The 24,675-nt window shown below is 50.8% G+C and overlaps 1 protein-coding gene across 2 annotated transcripts; it reads right to left on the bottom strand.

Moving 5' to 3' along the window:
- Window positions 1–357: 357 nt before the first annotated feature.
- On the bottom strand, window positions 358–24,598 carry PRAG1 (PEAK1 related, kinase-activating pseudokinase 1). Of its 2 annotated transcripts, none has more exons than XM_055797073.1 (6): window positions 24,485–24,598; window positions 21,610–22,004; window positions 18,429–20,263; window positions 9,262–9,419; window positions 5,152–5,891; window positions 358–1,680 (listed from the first exon to the last, which is right to left on the bottom strand). In XM_055797073.1, the coding sequence occupies exons 2-6, from the start codon at window positions 21,964–21,966 to the stop codon at window positions 643–645; spliced, it is 4,128 nt and encodes a 1,375-aa protein (XP_055653048.1). In that variant the 5' UTR covers window positions 21,967–22,004; window positions 24,485–24,598; the 3' UTR covers window positions 358–642. The 2 variants fall into 2 exon arrangements, with proteins under 2 accessions (XP_055653048.1, XP_027635735.2); XM_027779934.2 differs by lacking the exon at window positions 24,485–24,598 and adding an exon at window positions 22,092–22,710.
- Window positions 24,599–24,675: the final 77 nt, after the last annotated feature.

Genomic DNA, 24,675 nt, shown 5'->3' with positions numbered 1-24,675 from the left:
ATGCTGTATTAATATCTAATGAATGTAATAGGCAACTGATATTAAATTCCCCACAGTGGAAGATAAAGCTGATACAAAAATTACTACTTGTTTCTGTGTTTTTAAGGCGAAAAGCAAAATGGATGCCAAAACCCACAAAAGATGGGAATCTGAAAGCCCCTCCTGGTTCTCCCTTGCAAAGGAGCGTTATGTGAATTGCTCTTGCTCCCCAGGAGAAGCAGCCAGCTGTTCATCCCTGCTGCCCACTCTGGAGTATTCCTTGGGGGGGAAAAAAGGCTCTGATGCTCTTGGGGGCAGGGCTGGGGAAGAATCAGAGGACTGTCCCGCAGGCGCAGAAATCAACTGAAGTACATTGAGTTCATTAGAAACATGCACACTTGCAGGCAGGAGTTTATTAGTCCACAGACTTACCATAGAAAAAAAAATATCCCCCAAAATAGGGGTAGGTTCCCAGTTTTGCCTGCTCGCAAATTACCAATGCTGAGGGTACCGGACGTGTCTTACACACTCTGATTTGAGCGTGGGGCAGGAGCGGAACATGCATTCGCAGCTGAAATTCAAACCTCTCATGTATAACGGGGCTGTGTACCTTAGCCACAAGGCAACCAGGAGCCCTCAGCTGCCTCCAAGACACATCCAAGGTCAGAGCAGCTGCAGCAGTTTTAATGTGTGTGAGAGGGAGGTTGGCTCAGCAGATGCCAAGTACTGGCAGCACAGCCAGTCCTCCAGTTCAATGCTCCGCTCCGTGTCCACAGCCCTCTCTGCAAACTTCATCATGAGCAGGGCACGCTTCATGTCCACCCAGTTCTGAAGCACCTGGCGGAGGGCTTCCTCGTGGCTGAGGGGCTGCTCGATAAGGTCTTTCCGGGGCCCCCACAGCAGACACTGCAGCATCCGCTTGGCCTCGGTGATCCGCACACGCTTGATGGGATCTGCTTCCAGGAGCAGGTGAGCCAGCTGCTGGAGCCCCCGGGAGTAGATGGATAGGCTGGGCAGAGCAGGGAGGTCCTCAGGGCTGTACTCCTGCTCCCTGAGGTGCACCTTCTCCTCAAAGGGGTTGGGCTGGTGCAGCAGCTCATAGATGAGAATACCAGTCTGAAACTCATCAAACTTCTTGTACTGAGAAGCCGACACAATCTCCGGAGCCAGCCGGGCCTGACTCTTCCTCAGTTTGGAGTCTCCAGTTCCTGGCTTCTGTTTGGCTTTCAAAAAATTGCTGATGATGAGGCGGGGTAAGTGTCTGTCATCTTTGGCTTTCACACAGCTCATGGGGGGCTTGCAGGGGACAAGCAGGAGGTTCTCCAGGCACAGGTCACGATGGATGATGCCATGCTCTTTGAGATGCTCCAGGCCATTGCACAGCTGGAGGAGCAAGAAGCAAACACGGCGCTCGTACAGCTCGGGCTTGGCTTGGTGCAACATCACTGAGTCCCTCACAAAGTCAGCAGTGGTCTGGCTTGGCACCTCCCGGGTAATGACCACCACACAGTCGTGCTCGCTGGCACCGCGGGAGGGATGGAGGCCGTCCCCAGGCATGGTTTTTCCCCCATCTGAGGCCAGCAGCATGCTGGAGGGGACAGAGGCCACAAAATGGCCACAGTCCTGCTGGATGTTGAAGTGGACTGGCACTGCAGGGCTGCAATACGAAGCAGCCACCTTGGACTCCTGGGTTTTACAAATCTGTAAGGAGAGACCAAAAGAAAAGTCTCATCAGTCAGTGACAGAGACAGGGCAGAGACCAGAAGTTCAGAGGTGGGTTCTGAAGCCGAGATTTGCAGATGCTAAGGAAGACATCAGTGGAAGCAGAGTGCGCATTACTCCCTTTAGTACTTTAAACTATCCCCTGGCTCGAGGACGTTTCTTGTCCTGCAACAACCCAACCTTAGCAACCAGATGTCTGGGTTGCATTTCTTGGCATGCTTCCTTTGCCAGGCAATGCCCAGGATTTGCAGGACAGGAGGAAGGCAGTCCTCCCATCAGTAACTTTTAGAGATTTTGTTTCGCTGCCGACAAGCAATATAGCTTTTATATCGTGGACATATAGCATGTCACAGATATCATCGAGATTCTCCCCTGCAACTCAGGAGACATTCTGCAGAGGGAAAAGCAAAGCCTGTGGCAGAAGATGTCTGCCTTCATCTCTGGAGATGGTTCACACTTGCCTGGGTGAGGCCCCAGACGATGTGATGCAGCTGCGAAGGTGGCCCTGTGTGGAGTGAGGGGTGGACAGAGACCTCCAGCACTTTCTCCCCACCTAACTCTTCGCTGGTCCTAAGCCCTGGAGCCACTTTCACGTCCTCCTCAACGACTCCACTTTCTGGTGTCAGTAACTACTCTCAAACTCCTGATCAATGGCTAAGGGAAACCAGTAACAAGCTGTACTCATCAGCACAGGGGAAAAACAGCAGAGAGAAAGCAGGAGCTAAAAACAGGCTTAGAAATAAGAGAGTGAAGCAAACTCAAGGGAAAGAAAGCATTTTATAATCTGGATTCTCTTAAAGCCACGTGACTTTTATCTTCATTTTGTTCTGTATTTTAGCTTTATGACTACATTAAAGACTAAACAAACTCAAACCCAGGTTTATTATAGGAGTATCCATTAGCTTATGGGGCCTTCTGGCATTTCTATTATACACTTTATACACCGGGTTTTTTTTTCCTTTTATTTAGCAATGTATTTATATCTCACCCACAGGAATCAGCAACAGGCCGAAACTCAGCATAAAAGGTTTCAAACCCTGGAGCGTGCCACTGCCAGTCACAGCATGCGTGCAAAATCGGACAAGAAATCAATTTTGCCTCTGAGTTAAAATAGATGCAAGAATAGAGAGGAGCTGGAGAAATGGGCTGCTTTTGTATTCCTCTAGCAAGGGTCTGAATCGAGGCATTTGCAGGTAATTCACTCAGATGAGACGATACTGTGGAGACGGGGCATTTCAATTCCCTATTGTCCTCTCTTTTCTAAACAAAAATACCCTGCCATGGCTGCATGCTTATTTTGTGGAAGGACAAGCTTTGGAGAGCCAGGCAGACTGCAGATTAATGCAGTGGGATGCAGGAAGATGCAGAAGGTCCCCAAAGGCGGTGGAGGCCTTCCAGCCCTCTGCCGAACAAGCCTACTTGTTCCTCCCCACACAGGGAGGATGTGTAAGGCTTAGGAAAAGAGGAGGAACTGCAAAAGAGGAGTCTCTAGAAGAATAACTACAACCAAATGAACACAGGGAGATCTTCCTTGGCCATCCATTCTTTTGTGACTTTGGCTGCACCAGAGGCATCCTCCACGCACCAAGATCCAAGTAGGAGCCTGGGGCTGGCTTAGTCACGCATCTTTAAGTGGAAAAAGAAGCCAAGGCATGAAGCATATCTTGGCTTAATTCCTCCAAAGCCATTTCATGTAACCCTGGCTCCTTCTGTTTGATACGTAGCTGTGTCTGCCTATGCACAGCCCAAACTCTGGCTCCTACTCCTCAGCAGGCTCCTTGGCTCAAGTCAGATCTTTTTTTTGAGCTCTCCAAGTCTAATTTTAACTACAGGTCTATGATCTCTTTCATATCAGCAAATCTGTACCAGAAGCCAGGAGGGGCAGCTAGGAATCAGCTAGTTGTAAAGTTTCACAATTATTCTCTGCTGCAGCTCCCAAAAGGAAGGTGGCACACAGGGACACTGCAGGAGGCGTATGCATGCACATGTGTAAACACACACACAACTTCACTTTACGCTGGTGGAGAGCGCGGCCCTGTTGGAGTGGTTTGGGCTTTATTAAGGCACTCTGCAGTGTACCAAGGACACAGAGTAAGCCCTCATCACACACAGGGATACAAGTGCAGTCCCACTAAGAGATCAGTATGTGCTCTTTCTGCATTGGCAAGTATTTATGCACTACAGCCATAGAGCTGAGCCTCTGAACCCCACCTAACACGGCACGCAAAAGCACGGGGGGGGAGAGGGGGGTGCCACAAGGAACCACAGATTGCAAAGGAGCACACCAGCTCACCACTCAGCGTTCAGGCTTCAGAAGGAAAGTTGTGATGGATTTAGGTATAACACACAAGTGTTAATCCGAGTGCTGGATTAGGGGTATGGGTACAAGATCTCATCAAATTCCATTTTGGTTATTTACAGCCCCCCTGCTGAGTTGACCCTACTTCCTTTAAAATATGAACTGGCTTTAAAGCTATCACTTAACTAAAACATCCCCTTGGGGTTCATAATGGTGGAAGCAATTCAGCAGATATTTTTTTTTTCCCCTTGCTTAATGCATTTCTGACAGTGCTTTTTTGGGGATTACTTTAGTTTTTGAAAACAACCTGAAGAGTAAGCAGCAATAAGATGCCCCTAGGGTTAAGTCAGAATAGAAATTAAAGGCTCTGTATTCAAGTAGCAACATGGGTCAAGAACCCAAAATCCATGGGATGTCCATGGAACGGGTTGGATAAGCTTACTTATCCAGGTTTCAAAGAGCTGAACTATTGCACCTCAAGTTTCCATTTCAAACATGGATTCCATAGAGTTACAGGAAAATATTTCAGACCTGACCTTACACAGCATGTCTAGGTCAGCCTCGCATGGTTTAATTGAGATCTGCGATATCTTAATGCCTGTAGTTTCAAGATCATATAAGCACTCACATGGTTTCTAGGTCAGACCTTCCACTTAAAAGGCAGGCAGAGGCAAAAATGCTGCCTTTTGAACAGCCTTTCATCAGCTTGTGTTATCAGAGGTGAATGCCTCTGAGTTTACAGCATAGTGTATGCCCAAGGATTTTTTTCAGAGAGTCTAGTCTGCAGCAATAAGCATCTGACTGGCATTCGTTACAATGAAAACTACTTCTCCAAATTAACCTTTCCAAGTGGCAGAGGAAAAGTGACCATTTTGGAAGGGGTTTTGCTTGCCAAACTTCACCTGTGGGAAAGACAAGCAGAGAAAACGGGCCATTGTTTGCTGATGGTGCTTCTCAAAGGCGTACCACTGAGCCAGCTTCCCACTCTTTCATTCAAATCCATACACCAGAAAGGGGTAAAAAGAAGCTCAAAGGTTCAGTCTCAGCTTAGCCATGGACCCCCACGTAGCCTTGAACCCTGCAGCTCTTTACCTCATCTTCCCAAGCGGAAGATGGGGATAAGCCTGGATACCTCCTGGATGTGGGCTTACCTTCACAGCATAGGTGGTAGAAGGGTCCTTGGAGCAGGTGGCACAGTAATATATTGCATCCCCCGAATCGCAGCAGGGCTTGTTGCACGCCAGCTTGAAGAGTGACCAGTTGTTCTCGCTGAAGTGCAGCTCATTCTTCTGCTCCCGCATGAAGCAGTCCTCACATTTGGCTACCAGGCGACGCAAGGACTCAGCGTAGAGGGCCCCCAGCTTGGCGTACACCCCCTCCTTGCTGTCCATGTTGCTCAGGAGGTTGTGGAGCTGGAGGCTGGAGCCCGATGACACCTGGCTGGACACACTGAGCTGCGAGGAGGAAAGGGACTGGAGGTTTCTGCTGGGGATGCATGCCCCTGTGCTCTTACTGGAGGCTGAGCCCCAGTAGCTGTTTCCTTTGGAGCCTTTCTCCAGGGACTCGGAGGAGGAGAAGGCGCCGGGGCGGCCCACCAGGCTGGCTGGGTGGATGAAGGGAGGCTCCTCTCGGAGGCAGACATTGCTCTCAGAGTGGCTGACATTCAGCCTGGGGCTGGCAGCACCAGCTGCTCTGCCTGAAGACGCCTGTCCCCCAAAGAAGCCATCTGGGGAGGACACCGTTCTGCTCACTGTCTTCTTCTGGGGCAGAGGGGGTGGGCAGCTGGGGGCAGAGGACAGACCATCCTCACTGGCAGCAGGAAGGAAAGGAACAGAGGGAAACACTTGGCTCTCAGCTGGAACAGGTGAGTGGTTCGGCTCAGACGAGCGCCCTAGGAGACAGCAACACACAAGAAGATGCCGTGAGTGGCTCTCGCGGGCTGGGAACGCAGGTCTCTCTCCGTGCCCCTGCCACCCCTACCTCTGCCAGGGCCCTGGCTGGGAACAAAGGAGCAAACCAGGTTACATCTGAACCCAGCGCACAGTCCTTACCTATTCACCACTGCAAAGCTTCACCAAAGGGGTTAGGGATTTAATCCGGTTTAGTACAGAAAGTTTGCAAAGCAGGTTGCAACCAGCCACCTAGAGAAATAGACACACACACACACACACCGCCGCAACCACTCCCCTATGAACTGCATACACAGTAGTAAAAAGCTAGTAGAGGATAAATATTTAAGCTGTGATGTCATCTACAGGGAGGTAAGAATGAAGCACTCGGGATACAAGGACAATCTGTTGTCACTATGAAACACAGCCCATTTCACCTGGGAGCTGCCACCCACCACCTCAGCAGCACAGTGTGGTAAGGACAGTGACACACTACAGCTCCGGCCCTCTGGCTACACCAGAGCAGCCCCAGGAGTATATTGAACCCACCTCTCTGCCTCACACTGGGTATGGGACACTGGGCAAGTTTCCATCCTCCTGAAAAAAATCTGGCCTCGCCCCTGCTGCATGTCCCCCAGCTTATTGCCAGATCTCTTTGCTCAGAGAGCAGGCTGGCCCCACTACGTACCAGCGAACCCCAAGCAGCTCCACATGCCATCTGCGCATGCATTGGGCTGGGCTGGCTGCTTCATTTCAGGCAGCTGTAGCAGCTCTTCTCCTACCCTGGCCAGGCTGGAGACAGGTAATACAGTTGCATGTCATGGAAGAATGGAAAAGGGGGGTTGAGGGGCGGGGATGGAGAAAAAGCATGATTTGACATTGAACTAAAGAGCAATGATTTCAGGTCACGGAGACAGAATGAATGAGGAGTGGAGGGGTATGCAGGGGAAATGAAAGGAAGGCACCTTATTATTTCAGAGAATTTTCTATGCCACTTGAATGACAGGCAGGACTCTTGATAAACTTGAGCTCTGCCAACACCTTGCAGGCAAGTATAGACCTCGAAAGGTGCACAGTGGGGTTTTGCCTCAAGCAAGCTCAGCAGATAGTGGGATCTATTGCTTTCTTTGAACCCAGCTTCCGAAGCTGCAGAGTGGTAGTAAGCCAGCCTTCCTCCTCGCCAGGCTGCTGGTGAGGGCAGCTGCCAGCAGGCACTTCCTCACAGCGGCTTGCTGCCTGCTCCACAGGAACGCCCTGGGGCAGCTCCATGGCAGCCCGAAGCAGGCGTTGGTCTCCATCACCGCCCTGGTGACTCACCAGCTCTTCACGCACAACCTCCAAGTGCAGGGGCTCCAGCCCCTGAGCTCCCAGCCTGGCCTGGCCCGTCACATGCAGGCTCAATGCCATACCACCTGGGCCACAGCAGCTGTCCCTGTTAGCTGCTCGCCACCTGAAGACAGGTCCCCCAGTTCTCAGCTACCAGAGTGGATGCTGGCATGATCTGTCCCTGTCCCTCCTCACCAGTTTTCTGGCATGACATTGATTTTTCTTTATCCCCTCCGCTGCCCAGGCTGCCTGTATGCTCCCGATGCAACGTGCCCTACCCCAAACAACAGCATTCAGGGACACCCCAGGAACAAGCAGCACTGGTTTTGGCTTCTGCAGAAGATGAGCTTCCCACACAAGGCAGTTTCAGCACCCCATTTCTGACGACATGCTCAGAAACAGCTCTGTAGGAAACGCTGTGAATCAGCACGTGTCTCTTGCCCCAGTTCCTGGGTGCCGAGCTACCTGCCTCCTGTTGGGCCCTTGTCCCAGCTGCCTGCGTTGCACACCCAGTGAGCAACTGCCTGCTCTCCAGTTTCAGCTGTGCACAGTTAACTCTGGAGCCCATGGCTCAAGAGGTGCACGCCCCAAGCTTCCATGAAAAGCCAGACATCTGCATCATACCCTGCTGGGTCCAAGGGAAGGATCCTCTCCATTAAAACCCTGCCAAAAGCCACAGGCAGGGATCACTCAGCATGGCATCTCTTGCCACTTCCAATCCAAGGGGCTCTGACAAAGGATACAGCCAAGAGAAATTCTTCAGCCTGCAGCCCAGGAGCAGCTCAACATAGGTATCTCTGCCAGGACAAGCAGCTGAATCCCTGTTTCAAGAGGCGAGATTTACTTAGCAGTCTTACGGAACAAACGTCAGCGCTGGAAGCTTTGGCAACCAGTCCACACACCTAGCCTACAGATGACAAACTGCTCTTACCTTTTTTTTTACACGCTCCTGGGCTCTGCCCCAAGCACGGGGTAACAAATGAAACCCTTTCACAAACTTTGCTAACAGTGCTCTGCGCCTTCAGCAGAGTCCTGTATGTCATGGGCTTAAAAGCTCCCCCCTGACCCCGTTCGTATTTTAACATCTGACAGCAAATTAATTCGAGCTCACCTCACTTAGTGATTGACTGCATAGCTTATTGCTTGCATCAGCAAGAAAAACGGCATTCAAGTTATTCATTTAAAAACTCATCTTTCCTGAGGTGAGCTGAAACAGTTGCTTCTGTTAGTGGAGACAGAGAAATCCTCTTGTCCCATATCATTTTTGACAGCAAATTGCTTCTGTGCCCAACAAATAAAGATCCAACATATGCGAGTTTTTCTTCCCCCTGTACAATTTCTTGGCATGGTCTCACTCTGAGACTCCAAGTTAGCAGTGGATAAAATGGAGTTTCCAGAACTCTGGCTCTTAATTTTATTGCTGCACGTTGTTGCTCTTGGAAAGACAGAACTTCCACTACACGAAGGTTGCTTTTGCAAAGGAAATACTTTCTGAGCTGCTGAACACGTTAGTGCATGTCGAAGTTACGCACTGATGAAAAAGTGACTTCATAGTAAGTATTTTTTAATCTCAGTTAAACGAGTGCAGGCAGATTTTTTCCCCTTCAAGAAATAACTGGGAACACAATGAGTGGGAGAGATCACCTCTAGCACAAGACTCCTTCTGGTATTCCTCAAATCTACGGAGGACTTTCTACAGCGCGGCTACTCGTGACCTTGTGTGATGTATGAAGCACAAGCGGGATAAGGCAAATTGCTTTCAGATAGAAGTTTTATCCAGACAAGAGGAGAGCTACAGGATGAACAATTCTGGCACTTGCCAAATGAAAGAGGAAGAAGCCTGTGATGTTGCCCTGACTCATCTGAAGTGCATCAAGAGGCAGAAGGGTAGGGGAAGTGGAAAGATGAAAGGTTGCTGGGGGAACTAGGTGATCAGGCCCTCACAATCTGTGCTCTGAAGCTCTGAAGACTCTGCAGGCCTCAGGATGGATGTTAACTCCTTCCTGGGGTCTGATGCTACCTCTCCCACACCCAATGGTCACTTACTGCCATCACTGCCAGTCTGTGTGTCTGAGTCAAAGCTGTCGGTGGAGCCAGCTGTGAAGCTGACATGGATGGTCCTGAAAGGTGGGCTGAGGCTCTCGGCAGAGCTGTTGCTGACCCTCTCCAACTCGGCGTTATTCGGGTTCATTTTCAGAGCATGCCTAGAGACAGTGAAAGAGAACAGTCAGGAGACAGACGGCAAAAGATACCCTGCATGCACTTGTGCATGGAGACTGAAGCTGAGAGCAGCCTTAGCTTGGTCTCTGCCCATCCCTACAGACACTGTGCAGCTTTTTACCATGCCACAGCACCTCATTCTTGTGTGCTTCACTTCTTTCTTTGGCACCTGGGGATTGCACCCCACTGACACTGAGCAGGTTATAGGCTTGCAGCCCCTATGCAGACCCCCACGTCAAACCAGCTGTGCCCGAGCAGAGAGGGAGAGCCACTGAACCAACAGCATTCAGCCCCAGTCTGCACCTCCTTTGCCTAGCACACGGGGGTCCTGGACCACATCCCATCTTGGCCACCATCACTGGGAAATGGGGACCCGCCAGTGTTTGCGTTCAGTAGAGTTCCCAAGGGAAGGGCGTGGCATCACTTTTCCATTTTACAGAAGGGCAGGTTGAGGCTGGGTGTCAGAACCCAGTTCCTTTATGGCAGAGGCATAAGTGGAAGAAGAGTCCATCCCTAGCGGCTGTAGTCTCCTCAGTGCATCACAGTAACAACTGACACCTGAAAGAAGAAGCACCTCTGCAGAAAACAAGTGTCTGCCAAACTCAGGACCTACCATGCAGCTTTTAATGTAAGACCCATGGCTTTCCATGCAGCTTCCATCTAAATAAATAAATAAATAAACTATAAACTGGGCTTATAACCTGCCAGGTCACAGTAAGTGATCAGTTGTAGGCAAGCAGGACTTTTCACTAAGATAAGAATTTCCCCTGCATTTTCTTCATTTTTTTTCCTCCTTGGAAAACCACAGAAACTGTTGAAATCAGGCAGTACATCAGAGCAGAAACGCTTCTAGCTTTGGTACAGTTCAGAGTCTATTGGCCAGCAAACAAAGGTCATCAGTCCACATTTTTTAAGTAAAACTGTCAATCTGCTGATAAAATTCAACACATTGTTGATTAAGAATGTAAAAAGGTTAGTGGCAGACTTGTAAAAAAAGAAAAGGGACTTCCACCAGCTATCTTGCTGGAAGGTATCCAGCGTTTCCTAATCAGACGGTTGAATGGCTGCTGAGAAAGACAAACAAAAGACATGCACGACCATTTTCTTCTGCCACCCTGTTCATGTGCACAGGAACCCTCCTTGTCCCAACCCCCCCCCAGCACAGCAGATGCTACAAGCAATTTTTATTTGAAGATTGAGAAATGTTCGCTCCCCATCCAGACAAAGCACTTACTCTCATGTCCACACCACCGCATGGAGAGCAGAGTGTATGAGAAGCCCGGAAGAAACTTCTGCCAGACTTCCTCATTTGCCTGAGCAGCTTCGGTCTAAAAATACTCAGGGGCTGATGAAAATAAAGCTCTAAAACCACTTCAGGTATAACTCAGCAGAGACACTGCTCTTGCACTAGTGACGAATTTACCACAGCAAGTCTCTTAAGGATGATTTACCAAACTTTGCGACGCGCCACACAAGTCATAGTTGAGAGAGAGAGAGGGAGAGAGGGAGAGGTTTTCAGCTCTGTTACAATTAATGCCATTGAAAGCCATCCACTAGACTTAAATCCTTTTTTTTTTTTTTTTAATTATATATATAATTATCCTATAGCTTTCTCAGATGCTTAACTTTTAGTGATTTGGGAAAAAAACACATGGGTGCACACCCATGTAGGTGCACTGTCTAACCTGGCCAGAATCAAGGAAGCATTTGAATCCCTAAGAAAAGAGGATTTTGCAAGACAGCCGGCCTGATTTGCACAGATGAGAGGTTTTCTACCACGTTCCACTCCCCCCACTCCCCACCCCCCCACCCCCCCAAAAAAAATTGGTGCATTTCTGTTTCCTTCCCATCACTTAAGCACAAATCCATGGAGCTGCCTTACCATTCCCGCACTCAGAGAGAGATGGGACTTTGCTCAGCGGGGTCCAAGGTCCACGGTGCGCAGCCACACCTATTCCTCCAAGTAACCTGGGTGCAACGCAGCAGCTGCCAGAACCATGCTGGCTGCTGCCTTTGCTGAGCTCAACATTGCGGTGAATGAAGTCAGATGCACAGAGAGCCCCGTTTCCTCTCCGTACCGCCGTGACTTATGTAAAATGCAGTTCCTGAATAGGCACACCGAAATAGAAATTGTTTGCTGCTTAAACGACATCCTGCTCTTGTTTCAGATGTTACAGCCAGGCCAGCTAATACTGCCTGGAAATAGCTCCGCTTTACATCTCCCCCTCTGCTTTACATCTCCCTCTTTTCCTATAAGCTGCTTGAAGCCCAGGCTGTAGCCTGCACAAACTAAAATACCGCCCACTATACCGAAGAATTACTGAAAACACTTGCTAGGGTCAAACTCTCCCATTTCACTAAAATTCCACCCTAAATGCTGAACATTGCTGTGACAGCCTGTGGGATGGATCCTGTTTTACAGCTAACCCAAACTTTCCCTGCTCTGCTAGTGTTCCTTCCCCCACGTGTGACTGCTAGGGCACAGGTGGCTCTGCTCCATCCTGCCCTTTTGACCCAAGGATATTGGAAATAAAGAGCGTCAATCTATCTTAAACCTGAAGAAATTATTGGGATCGCTCCCGCACTGGCTTGCTCCCCTTCAGAAAGATGTAGCAGTGGTTAATTTACCTCCATTTCAAAAATCCATGCTCAGCACCTTCAATGTAACCGGCAGGTTCAAGAGCAGCACCAGAGCCTCCTTCATGTGCCAGTGTATAAAGAACAGGTCTCAAGAGTCAGTTCTCCCCATCTAATAACGCATAAGACAGTATTTCCAGCTCTCCACATTTTTCTGCTGGCTTTAAATACACTTCAATTATTCAGGATCCTCCATGTAACTCACTGCCATTTCGAGGCAACCCTTCCTATTCACCAGTCCCCAGTCTTCCCTTCCTAAACAATTTTATCCAGCTGGCTTTCCACATGATTCCCACAGTCCTGCCTAAAAGAAGTCACAGTGGAAAACAGCGGTCTTGTTAAACAAACCAAACCAAAAGAAAAACCCAAACGACAGAGTTTCGTGTTCTATAACATTGCAAAGGGACCTGGATCATTTGCCATGCCCCGTGTTGCATCTCTGGCCAGGGTATGCTTCATCTTTCCAGTAATTCATATTTGAGCAGTGGCCATATGTCAGATTTCACATTTCTTAACAGACCGAGGTCCCACCAGGTGCTGCTGCAGGATTCCAGCATCACTAACTGTGCGCCTTGCGCTTCTTGGAGAGGGAACAGAGATGGGCACCAAAGCACGGCTTCCCTGACTGCAGCAGACACACGTGCCTTGGGATACCACCCTAGGGATTCCTCAGACCCCAGGTATGCGTTCGGCTTGAATTTCTGGCCCAAGATATGACATGCAGACCTCACTACCTTCCAAAAGTGCAAGAGGCAGGGGGAGGGGGTTTGTGAGCAGGAGAAGGCCACTCAGATGCAAGAGCTGCAAGGCTCCCACTTGGTCCTTTCCAGCAGCCGCCACGTGTGCAGCCTGTTGGCAGTGGTGAGGGATGCATCTCTCCCCCATGCAGAGACCCAACCACAAGGAGTACCCACTCTGCAGCCCCCATCCTGGGGGGGTCCCAGCCTTGCTGTGCCAGCAGGAGGGGGTCGCTGCTCCTCGGCATAGATGGCAGGATGTGAACAGGTAACAGAGATCCTGAGCAACAGAGGAAGGAAGCAGATGAGAACACAGAACACGCACGGATCTCCACAAACTGAACCACGCTCCAGAAGTCTGGTGATAATGGCAACAGGACACCCTCTCCTAAAATAAAATACTGGAACTGATGCATGGCAGACAGAAAAGTCAGACTACATTACAGCATCATAACAGCACACAGCTGGCCATAATTCTTACACAAGAGGAAGCACAGTTGTACCATATGCTTGTCTATCATGAAATGTGAATAATTCTATCTTACTCCTCCTTCCACTACTGTTTGTTTCAGCATTTCCCCCTGGATGCACTGGGCAGTTAAAAACCAGCATACAGGAGCTCACATTTGAGGCTTGGTTTTGTACTTACCCTTCTGCTCACAGCTGATAAATGTGGAGAAACCAAAACTGAGGTGAGGGAAAGAGAGGATTTTGAAACACTCCTAGCTCTGCCCAGAGGACTACACTGTTCCTTGCTGTATCAAAAAGGTTTTATGCAGTGCAGGTTAAGCTGAAACAAGGGTTTGGAGTCTGGAGATGCAAGGGGAAATTCAGATTAGGTGCAGAATTAAGATGGTAGATGGGTCAAAAATTCAATCACTGCATGGTCTGACGTGGTGAGGGGGACAACAAATCTCATTTCAATTTCCAGCTCCGTGCTTTAAGTAGTAAGACAGGAAACACGCAGAAAAGTGAATTACTTCCATTTTAAAAGAAAAACTCCCCTGAAAGATTGGCTGACAAATCACAACCTTTAAAAAATAATCCCATGGCAGAAGCAGCATGAGAAATTCCTGATTAGTTTCAAACAGAAAACACAGGAGGAATCCAAAAGGTGTCTTCCTTCCATGTCCTGGAGCATGATTCTCTCTCCTGCTTAAGCCATAGCCTCCCTTCTTTGCTTTATTTACTTATTTAATTGTTAATTAACTATTTAAATAGACTCCATCCAGAGTGTCTTCTCTACTTATTTATTATGATTTATTATGTTAATAATAATAATAATAGTAAATCTGGCTTGTCCTAGACCAAACAGGAGATCCCTGCTGTCACCCACAGTCAGGGAGAAAAGGGTCAAAATTTGGGACCCACATGATTTCCAATTGCATTTGGAATAGCCACAGCAGCTCCGTGTAGCCAGGCTGCTTTTGTCACCGGGGTACGCCACAACACTGAGTCCCAAAGAGAAATGAGTGCCTTGGGAATGGCAAGAAAAGGGAATAATCTGTCTCAGGTACAGCACTGCTCCAAGTCCTGGCAAGGAACAGACGGCACAGTCCCACCAGCCAGCACCACCTCCCCAGCGAGAAGCAATCCTGGCTCTTTTCCTGGTGATCCAATACCCAAAGCCATCAGGTTTTTGTAATGCTTTTGTTTTCTGTTCCCTCTGGCAACAAGCGGCAGCGGCGGCACCATAACATGCAATCTTGGCACACCTCAGGCTCATTTCTCCTGGCTGTTTTCAGCCGTGGCAGGCATTGGGATGGGTTGTGCTACACACATTTGTTACCCCAAGTGAGCGCATTCAGCGAATTTCAGAGGCGATCTATGGTGCTGCCTTGTGAAGGTGGCATTAATTATTATGAAAACAGCCCAAGAGCCAACAGCTCAAGATGCAAAACAGCATCACTGTTTCTTGTCTTGAACAGGCACATGAAATAAATTAACTGTCAATGTTGTGCAGGCTAAAAGGAACCATGAGGCTCATTTAGCCTGACCCTCTGCATAAGAGAGACACATTTCAAAGATTCATTCCTTGTGCCAAGAAACTGAAGGCCATGCTAGAGCATTTCATACTGAAGAACTTTTAAACTATCACTGCATATACCAGTCCTGGGGATCCTAGTTCCCCTGGTGAGCCCTTTCTTTAGCCAGCTACCTTCCCAGCTTTTAGAAGGCAACCAGCCACCATCTTCTCTTTCCAATCTCTTTCCTTTTGTCATTAAGCTAATTTTCTATTCCCCTTCAGACCAAGCAAACCCTTAAATATCTATAACATTTCAAACAAGCAGGACAAACAGATTGTATGTAGAAACAGTCACAAAAGGTTCAGAGTAGCTTTATACAGGACAAAACAGGCACAAATTTATTATTTTCCTTTTTTGTCCCAACTTTGAAAACTCCCTAACATCACTCCTTCTGCCATCCAAAAAGAGAGCTTACTGCAAAACCAGAGTTTCCTTCGTGCCTGGCAGGAATTTACCCTGTAAAAACTTTTTTCCCTTTTGACTGTTAGAGCAAAGATGAACAAAACAGAATCTACAGACTCACTTTTTCTTGCTTTGCTTTGAAACTAGTTTGAACACACATGCAAGTTTTCTTTAAAATAAGCAATTAAGTTTAATTAGGAAAGTCAAACAGACAGGCTTCGTTTTCCAGCATGAAATCAAATACCTTGCTGTAGCTTGAGATCTAGAAAGTAAAAAGATAGTTAATGTGCCTTTCCTGCAGCTGAAATGAACTCTGATTTGCTAAGCCCCAAGCCTGTGCCACAACCAGGTTTATGCTGGCTTCATCTCCATCTGTCCATCCATCCATCCATCCATCCATCCAAGAAGCCTTTGCAGCTGTGCCACCAGAGAACATCTTGGGCTGAGGTGCTCTGCCTGTGCGGGACTACGTAAGCGTAACAGAAGTATTGGTGGTTCTTCCATTACCGATGAGCACAAGCCCACAGACTGCCTGGGCCTAGGAAGGTATGGACGTGTCTCTCAGAGTCATCTTTGTGTGCAAGACCTCCTTCCTCCCTTCTTCAGGCATTTGGCTGCAGCCCAGGAGGACCAGAGGTGATGTTCCTCCAGCACCAGGTCAGAGTCCTATCATGACCTGAAGCTGCAAGCGACAACTGCCCAGGGTAACGCAATTCTGCCATGGTGATTTTAACCAGTTGTGCCCACAGCCATCCCTCCCACCGCCGCACACGGGTAACACCACCCTGGTTCCTGCATCGACACGCTCAGAGAAGCCATGCTTGAGATGAAAACAAGAGCACCCTCAAAGCAAACAAAGCAACCAGCTGGGTTTGCATGGCTTGCGAAACCCTGCCATCTGATCAGATAGCTCCTCAGGCTGGCTGCGCAGGGGGTTGGCAGCCGGAGGGAGGGCTGTGCTCTTTGAGGAAGGCGCCCCGTGGCTCAGCTGAAGGCATCAAGGCGGTTAGGAGACAAATACATGTAGCACAACACATGGCCTACAGCTACAGGGAGTAAAAGCAACGCCAGCACCTACCTCAACCACCCGGCAGGGTTTATGGCTCTGCCAGAGATCCTGGTCACGGATGCCACGTGTTTCCCGACCTCAGTTTCCCTGCCTGCTGTCACACAGGCTTTCCAGCACACAGATGCTTTCAGGATGACTCAGAAGCAACTGTTAGCATTGGCACAGCCCAACCACACCAGGAGCATGAAACAGCCCCTCCAATAAGCAGAAAATGCTCCATGCCCCTCAGGATGGATGGTTGTAATTCCACATGGAGGGCAACAGCAGGGCATGCTCCTGGCTTGGAGCACAGCCGGTCCAAGTCACCCAGCGAGGGAGACACATCAAGTAGCCCCTTGCCTCCACTCCCAGCCTTCACGAAGGCAGAAAGGACACTCCAAGGACTGCCAGGGAAGCATCCTCGCCCCCAGTAGAGAAAAAGGGCTCTGCATGGCTGCTCCTCCATGAGCGGAAGGAGGCCCTGGCACTGCAAGCAGAAGGTGCTGCTGGGATATATTTTGCAGAGCTCGAGTGCCACCACTCTTCTGGCCTGCCCAGACCTCTGCTCTGCAGGGGAAGGAATCAGGTTCTAGAGGACTTTCAGCAGGAAACTTGGTGTTTCCTAAATGATCACTGCTCAACAGCATCTGCTGGCCTCAACAACACTCATGTGGCAAATACAACCCCACACCCTAGGCTGATAGGAGGCACCAAGTGGCACCAGCCATGAAAGAAAGTTCACAGGGTCAAAGCTAAAGCACACCTTAGTGTTCCCTTTGATTTTAAAGGCAATAAAACTTGTCTGTGTGCTCACTTGCTTGTGGACCTCTTCTTTCCTCTGACTCCAGCAGCCATGCGGCATCACAGCAGGAAGCCCAGCATTAAGGAGAACTAAAGCCTCTTGTTCATCTCTTCCCTTTCCTTGTGAAACCTAATTTGTTCATCACTCGATCAGTTTAAAACACTAATTCCCTGGGTTAGCCAACCCTAAAAACATTGAAATTCAGCATGAGAACAAAACAGAGCATGGGCCAACTCAACCACGGTCTCAAACTGGAGGTCACCGATGCCTATGCATAAGCTTGACTGTGGATCCCAAGAGCAAGTTCTCCTCCAAACACCCATCCCCTCTTCTCAAATTTTAAAGCAAAGAGTTGGAGCCAAATCTGTTGTGCAATGCACTGTTCCAGGTAACAAAACTGATGCACACAATAAAGCCAATACAGGGCACCCAGAGAACGTGAAAATATCCCTCCCCAGTATGCTCAGACAACAAAATCCACTAGTTGCATGGAAAGGAAAAAAAAATTTCTTCCTCCATTTTATCTTTTTTTTTTCCTTCCCCCCCCTTTTTTTTTTTTTGTGATACGCACAAGCTGCAGATACTGAATGCACCCACATATCAGAAGCCTGTTTTTTTAATTGGTTAGCAGAGCTACTGCCTTCCAAATGGATAGCTCTCCCTCATTCACATTTGTTTTCTAGGGGCTGCTGTCGCCCTGCCTGCAAACCTGACTTCAAGGAGAGCGGCGAGCAGAGGGTGCCTGAAGCCAGGCAGCTCCCACACATCACAGCCATGTTAGGCAAGCCCCAGTTACTCGCCTGCAGGCAAGGAGTCCTCTCTAGGAAACTGCAGCTTCAAGAGTTAACCTCAAAAGCAAAAAGACATTAGAGCCAAACTGCAAATGAGGATTTCAGAGGCCCTTACTATTAGCACCAGAGACGTTGCCCAGTTCCACCCATAAGAGAAGCTTGCAACCCCCAATTTTCTGTCCTATTCAACATCAAGGAACTGTGCTGAGACAGAAGCAAGCTGACGTGGGAAACATCAGGCATCCTCAGCACAGACCTTGTTCTCACTTAAATATTGGGACCCAAGGCTGTACCCTGCAGCCCTGAAGGGCTTTTGCAACTACGCGTGGCATTTGAGCCAGGACTTGCGAAGATCTGACAGCTTTTCAGGGTAAAAAGGCAAGTAGTTTTTCAGCTGTGCAGTCACCTCCCGTGCTCCTGAAAGCCCGCCTTTGAACTGAAAAGGAAAAAAAAGAACAGAAAGCACCTCCTAGTCAACGAATCCCTGCAGCAAACACCCCAATCACAACTGGTTAACAGACTGCCATGCACACACTCACAGGGCTGTACCTGGACTGCTTTTTTGGTGGCGGTGGCGGTGGCACAAACTCCATGCCATTATTCTTGTCTTTAGGGAAGTCAAAGGAGAAAGATGATGATTTGCTGATCCCAGTCTGGCTCTCCAGCGTCAGGCCATCATCCACAAGGTCGGCACCAGCTCTTCCATTCTCAGCTCCCACTGCCCACGGGTGAGTTAAGAGCTCCTGCTCCTCCTCCTGCTCCTCCTCCTCCTCTATCCGGCACTGCTTGGTCCACGTTGGGGTGTAGTATTTCTGCCTCCTGTCATAGGAGGTGCCTACCAGACCTCTGCTGGGCTCCTCCACAGAGACCCCGTTGACATGAGTGCACAGAGAAGGGGATGCCCCAAAGGCACCTGTATCAGTATAGTTCCGCGGCAGCAGATGAACACCAGCTCCATCACGGCTGCCGTCATCACCAAACTTTGCCACATGGGAGCTTACTGGGGGCAGACGGTTCCCCTCACTGCTCGGCTGGTTGTTTTTGGACATCTTTGGGGGAATGGCTGGACTCTCAGTAACCGATGTCTTGGCAGGAGCTGCCAGATGAAATCTTAAACTGCTCTCACTTCCAGATGATTGAAAAACCTCTCCAGGCTCAATGGTAGGTGATGAAGTACCAAAATCAGGGTGAGAAGTGGGGCTGATACATGGCCACTGAACTCCCACCGCCGAGTCAGGGCTGCTGAGGAATATAGTCTTGTGGTCATCCTCGGTGTGCGCTGTCATCACAGTTATCTTTGCCGCCACCTGGCCGGTGGAGTCCTGGTATTCCTTCTCACCACCCAAAGCCCAGCCACCATCCCTCCACGTCCCTTCAGCTTGCTCCTTGCCAGTGCTGCGAGCCAGCTTCTCCCCTTTTGCTTGTCCACTGACAGCCTTCAGCTGTGCCTTCTTCCTCTTGGTGCTCTCGGCGTAGATGGGATCAGTGCGGGCTGGCTCAGCAAGGCGAGAACGCTGCGGCTCCACCAGAGCCTGCTGAGGGGTGCTCGAACACTCGGGCCGGGGGCCTCCGGTGCCAGAGGGCTCTCCAGGGGGAGGAGAGTCCTCGTCCTCTGGGGACAAAGCAAGGGCAGCCACCTTGCTGCTCCCTGCGCTCTCGGGGAGGGCAGCAGGCTCGGTGTGCAGAGCCAGCTTTTTCCTCTCTGAACACAGGGCATAGGGGAGAGGATCACCCTGGTCTTTCGTGATGCAGAAGGCCACGTTCACAGCTCTGCGCTCCTCTTCACTGAATTTGACTGCCCTGCCACTTGGCCTGGGAATCTCGGGAGCATCCCGCTGCCTCCATCCGCTGGGAGCAGGGCTCTCCTTCTCGCACCGGGCACCCTTCCCCTCTGCACCATGCGGCTCCCATGAGACAGGGCGCTCTTGGTGGCAGTCCGTGATTGAACAGTACTCCCCCCCTTCACTTTCAAAAGCGGCCGAGAGGTGACCGCGGTCACCCTCTGAGGGGAGCGCTGCTCCTTCTCTGGCTTGAGAAGAAGGGTTTCTGTTGGAGTTTGCGGAGCTTCTATCCCCCAGGGTAGATGGGTTAGGGCAGGGGGGGCGATGTGTCAGGGCAAACTTGTCTTTGGCTCTGTCCTCCTGCTTGCCCACCTCACCCACAAGCACCAGGCTGTGGATGGAGACGTTTCTCTCCACTCGGCTCTCCAGGCTGCGCAGGCCCACCATGGAGTAGCTGGGAGGGCAGCAAGACAAGCAGTCACCGGGCGTGTTGTGGAGGAAGGGCTTTCTCACACCACCACTGCCAAAACTGTCAAGGCAGATCCGCTGGGCTTCTCCTGATTTCAGAAGGAGTTGTTTGCCAGAAACCATGCCCCAGCTGACCTGCAGGTGCCAGAGAGACAAGTGCACTGTCAGGATGCGCATAGGCAAAATGAAAAAAAAAAAAAAAAAAAGCCCAGCTTCACAGAAAAATCCTCTGGCATTCAGAGTCTGTTTTGCCCTGTGCTCACGCCACCAGTAACTACCACAAATATTTTCTACTTAAAGCACACTTGTCCTATTTCCGGAACCATTTGCAATCCTTGCATTATCAACAAGGGCAGTGCACTGAAATAAGGCATTCTCCTTTCTCTTTCTGTGGGTTTGCTGCCAGAAACATGTCCAACCTGTCATCCTCTCCGTGAATCACCATGCAATTAAAGAGTCAGAGAGGGAAGGAATATTTGCAACCCTCTCTGCTTGTTTCATTTCACACTGCTGAAATGACTATCAGGCTATCACAGGTTATGCTGGGATAGCAGCTTGCCTATGCTCAGCAGCACGGACTGGGGAGCAGCTGGACAAACTTATCCAAAATCTTTTCATCTGAGGGAGATCTTTCCTGCTTGCCAAGGCAGAAGTGGGAAAGGCAGAGGATAACATGTGCCTGCAAAGCGACCCCCCCCACTGCCCCCATCCCAGGGAGGCAAAACCTACTCCCATAGAGCAAAACTCAGCCTGGGGCCAAATCTGCACACTCAGATCAAACCCCACCAACAACAGTAGCCTGTGCTCGTGTGCCCTTTGCCCCTAGAACAGAAGCAAGGGAGGGCAACAGGAGGGTTAGAAGAGAGCTGGTGAGCCCTGGCTCTCCTCGGGGGCAAGGGTGGGAGATCCGACCACACCTGCGCCAGGGGCAGGGTGACAGCAGCCCACATTTGGCTGGGGCAGTCCTGGTACCAACTGGTCAGGGAGCGGAGTGAACCACCCATCTCGATTGCAACTCACACCACCAGGGCTTGCCCATTTGCAGGCAGGCAGCAGTGCTGCACCCGGAGGGCATTACTGCTGCGGCAAAGGTTGGGAGCCCAAGGAGCTGGGCTAGGAAGGTAGGGCACTTTCTTCCTCACCCACGAAGACCATGGATCCAGTTAGCATTGCTTGCAACCAGACAGGACTTCTTTTCAGTATATCTTCCCAGGAAAATAACTTTAACCCACATCCTCATTTAACATCTGGCAGCTCCTAAACAGACAATGTATTTTTAAGCTCCTTTGCACATGCCTTATAAGCAACAGCTCATTCAGATTCAGCCAAAGGTACTTTGAGAAGGTACTATATAATTTAACAATCCGAGTCAAGACCAGAAGGAAAAACAAAGGGAAGGAAATCATTTTAGCAGATATTCCTAGCACTCTTGAGGAGAGGTAAGTAACGGGAAGTCATGCTTTGACTGGATTAATCATTACCTGTGACAGATCTGCATTCATATTCACATCCGCCCACGCGTCAGAAACATCCGAGTTTATCATAGTTGGCTTCACAGCAATTGTTGGCTTTGAGAAGGGAGAGGTATTTACACCTTCGTCTTCCAAGGCAGGGCTCTCGGGCTTGGTCCTAACTCCATTCGGGAGCACGCCACAAGCTCCCACGTCTGGGGGTGTTTGCAGTCGATGGGAACTCTTTGGGTTGAAGCAGTTTTTGCAGGAGCCGGGCTTCCAAACGTGTTCCACAAAGTCACTGCACGCAGACATCTTCAAATCCTCGTGGGTCAGACCGAGAGCCCTCTGCGTCTTCTGCACTGTCCGCCGCTGCTCATTTTGCATTTGCTCCCCAGAGCTGCTCTTCAAGATCACCTGGTTATCTGGAAAAGCACAACACTGTCCAATTAGTTTGGTTATGCCCCCAAATTGGAAGATTTTTTAATAGGACAGGTGACAATTACACTTACTCTGCTTTCGTCACAAAGGCTTATTGTTTACAAGGCTTTTTTCACAGCTTAGCTAAAGCCCACACAATCACTTGAAAAGCCTCAACTTCTAAGCATAGCTCTGTAATAGAGAAGACATCAAGCAAGCAGCATTCCTATGTGATTTAATTCCCTGTTTAATGAGCATGTATAACCAGCCTCATGCAAGGTTTAGATCAAGGGTAAAGGAAAGATCTTGGAAATAGCTGTTCACAGCCCCACAAGCAGAGCCAGGCAGGAAAAATTCCTTCTCCGTAGTGGCATCCTCTCTCTGGAAAATAAAAAGGCCTCGAGATCAAGGACCAGAATCGGCAACTGTGTAACCAAGGGGACCGACAACAACCTTCCTCTACCCAGAAGCACCACTGTGATTACTGCCGTGGTACACAAAGGCTTCTCTCCCACCCAGTGCAACGGAGAAAGGCAATCGGCAAGGCTGGGCCTGGCACTGGTTTGAGCAAGTGCCTGGCAGAAAGCTCTTATCTGGTTTGCCAGGAGCCACAAATAACAGTGGCAGCTCGCTGAAACGATTCATTGTCTGCAAAGGGAGAAGCGTTTTGCTCTTGGCTTACTTACAGACAAGGATCCCTTCCCATCTTCCTTCCCCAAGAGGAAATGCCCCAGGAACAAGACATTCCTGCATTCCTGTAACCCCCCCCCCCCTCCCCACACGGCCAGGTCTGCACTCAGCCAGTAGCTACCTGGAGCTAACAACTTTGGAGATACTTCAGAGGAGGACTCCCACAAAGCTCAGTGGATTAGGGAAGAGAAGATCAGAAAACGTGACTAGATGCGGAAAGTTGCAGCTGGCTACTGGGGGTATCAGGGCACACGATTCCCCCACACGGCTCCACAGAGTCCTTCCTCTCCTAGCCAGCTGCAGGTCAGCATCTCCCAGCCAGCCGATGCCAGCGCAAACTGAAGCTCTTTTCCAGAGGGTCTCCGAGTGAACAGGCACTTTTACCCCCCAATCCTGATGGCACGAGAGCAAAATTTACCAGCCTGATCCTTCAGCACTTTCTCCACACAGACATACTGCAACACCACCATAGCTATGGACACTTTTGCACCTGCACTTGAGTAAAGCCTCTCGCCTCCGGGCTCAGGGGTGCCCTGGGCAGCCTCTCTGACAGCCACCCTACTGCATGGCGAAAAGACAGACCACTAGTAAGAGCCCGGGTGGGACAAAGTGAAGCGGGGCAGAGCCACTGCCCCACGTGCATAATCCGAATTCAAAGGCCACCATTGGGAAGGGAGGTTTTGCCTGGCTAAAGCATTAGTACCTGCAGACTCGCTCCACCTGGCAGGCTGATAAATTAGGATCTGTTTCGTGAAAACCCAGGAAAAAGGGCAATATTAATAGGATTCACAAATCAGATCCGTGCACGTGTCTCCCTTTTTAGGGAAGAGATTGTTTTAGACAGGTTTTGCCACGGACTTCACAGAGTCCAAATTAACCAAAGGACAGCAAATCACTCTTGGATATACCCCAACACCTTCAATGAGATTATCATTATTTGCAGAGCAAACACGTTTTTAAAGTATTCTATTCTTTGTTTCAGCCCTAGCAAGCGGTGTCCGGCATCACCCAAAGTTGAGCAAGTGTCTTGATGAGCGCCAGCAAAGAAAAAAGAAAAATCAAAGGGAGGAAAGCAGGGACCGAAGCCAGAAAAAACTCTTCGCTTCTGGTGTAACAATCGGCGCTGCCAAGCGCCTTTTAAAGATCGGGAGTTCCCTTTCTGCAGCGAAACCCGCCGCTGTTTCTCTCTGCCGGGGCGCGGGGTGCCGGGGCGCGGGGTGCCAGGACCCAGCCCGCACCAGCCCCGCCGCGCCCGCGCCGAGCCCGGCCCCCCCGGCGCACCGAAAGCCGGGAGCTGGGTCACAGGCACCCCCGCAGCCCCGCGCCGCCCGGGGCACCGGCCGGGACCCGGCGTAAAGGCTACTTGTTACCCAGGATAGCGGTGCGAGGATGCGGCACCAGGATGCTCCGGCGCAAAAAAATACCAAAAACCCCCAAACCCCACCCCAAGCGGCTCCGGTTGGCGGACGGACCCTCTCCACCGCCGGGCACCCACCGGCGCTGGGAAAAGTTTACCGGACAGGGCCCGCCGGGGCTCTCGGGGCAGGCGGCGGTGCCGGTGGGGAGCGGTACGCGCCCCGGACGGGCTTCAGCCCCACCCCGCCCTTCTGCCCGCACGCCCGGTGGGCACCGGCGCGGCCCCAGCGCCCCGGCCCCAGCGCCCCGGCCCCCCGGCAGCCCCGCCCCGGCCCCGAGCGGCGGCGGCGGCGGGGTCCCTCCCTGCCCGGCTTTGTCCCGGGAGGCGGAGGCCCGGCGCCCGCCCCGGCGCTGCTCCTCGGCCCCGCTCCCCGCTCACCAGCCTCCCGCGGCGGCGGCGGCGGCGGGGCTCGGCTCCGCTCCGCGCTGCGCCCGGCCACGGCCGCCGCCGCCACCGGGCGAGTGGCAAGCGGGGCCCCGCGTGGGCCGGGGGCAGCGGCCGCCCCGCCCCGGCCCGCCCCGGTCCGCCCCCTCGGGGCACGGCGTGGGCAGCAGCGCGGGCGGGGGCGG

This window comes from Falco peregrinus, chromosome 2, assembly GCF_023634155.1.
Source record: "Falco peregrinus isolate bFalPer1 chromosome 2, bFalPer1.pri, whole genome shotgun sequence".
NCBI lineage: Eukaryota > Metazoa > Chordata > Aves > Falconiformes > Falconidae > Falco > Falco peregrinus.
Note: the sequence above shows the minus strand (reverse complement) of the source record. Positions and strands in the feature narration are given on the sequence as shown.